This window comes from Pteropus alecto, unplaced genomic scaffold (assembly GCF_000325575.1).
Source record: "Pteropus alecto unplaced genomic scaffold, ASM32557v1 scaffold50, whole genome shotgun sequence".
NCBI classification, from domain to species: domain Eukaryota; kingdom Metazoa; phylum Chordata; class Mammalia; order Chiroptera; family Pteropodidae; genus Pteropus; species Pteropus alecto.
In genome coordinates, this window is record NW_006431918.1 from 5,664,512 (window position 1) to 5,667,883 (window position 3,372).

Below are 3,372 nucleotides of genomic sequence, written 5' to 3' on the forward strand. Positions count from 1 at the left end.
TCACTGAAGTGCAGAACTTTTGATGCCTCTTTCACACTGATTCTGAGATCACACGAGCTCTTGGATATTCACAATGTCAAGATGGTTTGAATTAGACATCTTCACCCCCCATTTAGACTGAATCAGCTACTCCCGGCCCTTTCCCAGAGGAAAGACCTCACCAGTTGTCTAGGCTCTCCCCTGCCACTTTACCCCACATGACCAGCCCTGCACCTGGTTGAAGACATTCGGAATCAGCCATTTTAGCTGTAATGCTAAGGATTAAATACACATTTTATTCATAACTATTAACAGAATGTAAGAAAAGAGGAAAGAAAATGAAAAAGAAAGTTACTTTAAAAAGATCATTCGTAAAGCAATAGAGGGGACTTCTGCAAGACCTAACCATTGGGTAGCACCATCAGCCCAAGGAAGTCTGGCCATCCTCAGAAGGACAATAGAGAAAGGGGGAAAATTCATGAGTGACAATCAGGTTGTGGGGAGGAAGCTACTCTGCAATAAGTAATTTAATATATCCAAGACAAGCCTGTGGAGCATGCACTCTAGATTAACTCACATATGCGTAAATGTAATAAGTAATCACCTTAAAATTACCAAAGTCTCAAAAGTTTATTCAAATTGGTTTACATCCCTTGCCCATTTTCTATTGATTTATACTCTTTTAAAATTAATTCCTAACAGTTCTGGTTTTTTTGAGAATCGATCTTGACAACTAGATATTTGCAAATATGTTTTTTTGTCCATGGATTGCTTCTTTTTAATGGTAAATTTTTGTTGTATAGAAATTTTAAATTTTAGCATTAACCGACTTATTAATCTTTTACTTCATGATCTGTTCCTTTTGAGTCTTATTTAATATATTTTTTACAAGAATATCTTGAGATAATAAAGATATTCTTTTAAATTGTCTTATTAAAGTTTTGCTTTTGAAACCACTCATTTTGTCTTGGTATGGCATAATTTTTTTTTCAGATGGATAAGCCAACTACTCAATAGTCCATCCTTTCCTCTCTTAAAATGATTTTCTGGTGAGTGCATGTGACCATTTGGCGTCTTTCCTTTCTGTTCCATGCATCTATTTCTCTATTTCTGCACCAAATCCCATACTTAATTGTCTAGCTATTCTTGACTCCACTTTGTTTTTCAAACACCTCTAGGACATTAGTTCATTTCTTCCATTTGGTCATTACGGTCACCTCAGGGATCTAGACCAGATGACAGGAGGATGCAGAGTCGACTGCTAACAGGAATACAGTTCATCTATTCCAGGATTTATGACAAAGGCAACTACCAACCATCTGATTTGGGAAGTAAAGTTGCTAATTAAATAACTGTGGTTGGGTGAACTACTCCAGAAAGCAGTGGTTGACCTACTGGGAAATGAGATACTGGTTCTGGCCACCTGAAATGTGGTCACAAAAGGAGCCAGGTATGAGAGAAAACTAGAGTAGAATAAATCCATCATTACTGGTGGGGGAGAAATGGACTTTTTCAGTTTTATTCTCTTATAATTGTTGAGTTGAAGCCAGAAGGAAGATGTTTACATGTGTTTCCAGTGAAATATGTGGACATTTCTGGAGTCAGTCAATCAGGGAGGAGTCTTATATCAGGGAGCCAGAACTTATAAAATAACCATGGACCAGAATTTTATAGGAGAAGGAAATTCTGGGGGTTTTTTTTTGGAGGGGGGAGAGGGGCTGACAAAAGAATCCAGAAAAATTTGAAGACATCTTGAGATAGACAGAAAGCATGGTCTTTGTCACATGGAGACAGGACAGAAGCTGGCAACACATCCAAATTAACTCATTATCTTTGTTCCCCCAAATCCGTTGCTCTTTCGATATTCCCAGTCTCAGGGATGGCAGCACCCTCTGCCCGCATGCCGAGCTGCCCCAACTACATGGCTGGGCACCGTCCTTGAAGATCAGTTAAGTCTCATAGATTCTATCACCTCCAGCCACATCTCTCCATCTCCCCTCCACCCCATCTCTGTGTATAATCACAAGCACCACCAAGGCCACTGCCATATTTAGCTAGAACTACAGCAAAGCTTCCTAACTGGTCCCTCTGTCTTGGGTCACAGTTGAGCCTCCCTTAAGGTAAATCTAGTAATATCATTTTCTTGCTAAACGCTCTGGAATAACTTCTCATTTTCTTTGAGCTACACTCCAAACTGTTTGATGTGATTTACATAGACCTTCCTGATCTGACCCCCGATGGCCCTTGCAGCCACTTTCTTGATCAGTAAAGAGTCCAGACCATGCATTCAGTCTTCTCTGGGCTTGAATTCCCACTGCATCACCTACTAGCTTTGGAAGTTGGACAAACTTCCGTATCTGTCTGTGCTTCGGTGTTCTCATGGGTAAAATGGAGATGGTAACACCAGCTACCTCACGGGGTTGTTATGAGGTCTGAGTGCATTCACACGTGGAACAGGAAGCGCTTACCGCAATATGCGTTGGATGTTTGTCTCTGGGCCCCACTGGAATGTAAGCTCCACAATGGCAGGGAGGTGTCCATCTGTTGGTCAGTCTCCACTGGCAGCTCCTTGTAGATGCTGAGAAATGTGAGCCATCACAAAGTGGAACAGAGAAGCCATATTTGTAAGTCAGACTGTCTAACTGTATGTTCCCTCTTTGGCTACTGGCCTAAATTAACACCCACGTATTACTAAAGGGTTGCCCAAGTGTTCCAGCTTGTTCCCAGCCATGAGTCCAGGCGTGAGGCTCACTGGAAGGAGCGTGTCCCCTGAAGTGGAGGGGACAAAGGCAAGTTGTGAGTCATTTCCCAGGGTCAAGTACATGTTCCAGAAGTGGCACAGGGGCAAGGAGGGTCTGTGTTCTCTCTCCACAGGGGAGTTTCTCTCCTTTGTCATCTTTGGAGGGACCAGTTTGCCTTTTTCAGGGAGCTGTCCCACGTGGGCAAAACTGTGGATAACTGAGGGGAGAGAGGGCAGTGGGCCCCGAGAAAGGAACGCGACTGAGGACGCAACAGAGGTTCAGTCTCCTCGCCTTTGGACAACCACCTGAACTCTTAGCTTCTGAGCGCCAGCTGAGAAAAAAACGGTCACTCTTCCTCGCTCCCTCTCTCATCTCCATTTCTCACTCTCCGTCCTCACATCTCTTCCTATCCAACTCCGAGCCGTCCTCCAGCCCTGTCACCTGGGAACAAAACCGCTGGCTCCTGCCCATGCACAGGACGTTTTATTAGCGATGATGGCTCACACCTGCTTTACTGTAGAGGGACCTGAGACCCCAAGGGTCTCACCAGCTGTGCTGGTGGTGATCTGGAGCTCCCCTGCGGAGGAGGAGGAGGAGGAGGAGGAGGAGGAGGAGCTAGCAGAGGGCAAAGGGGCGGGGCCGCCCACTCGGC

The 3,372-nt window shown here is 44.3% G+C and overlaps 1 protein-coding gene across 1 annotated transcript in view; it reads left to right on the top strand.

Annotated features, from left to right (window-relative positions):
• The first annotated feature begins 3,215 nt into the window (after window positions 1–3,215).
• Window positions 3,216–3,372, top strand: part of RNF175 (ring finger protein 175) — a 27,470-nt gene continuing 27,313 nt past the window's right edge. The window contains 1 exon segment of the mRNA XM_006926940.2: window positions 3,216–3,370. Coding sequence (XP_006927002.2) covers window positions 3,216–3,370 — 155 coding nt within the window.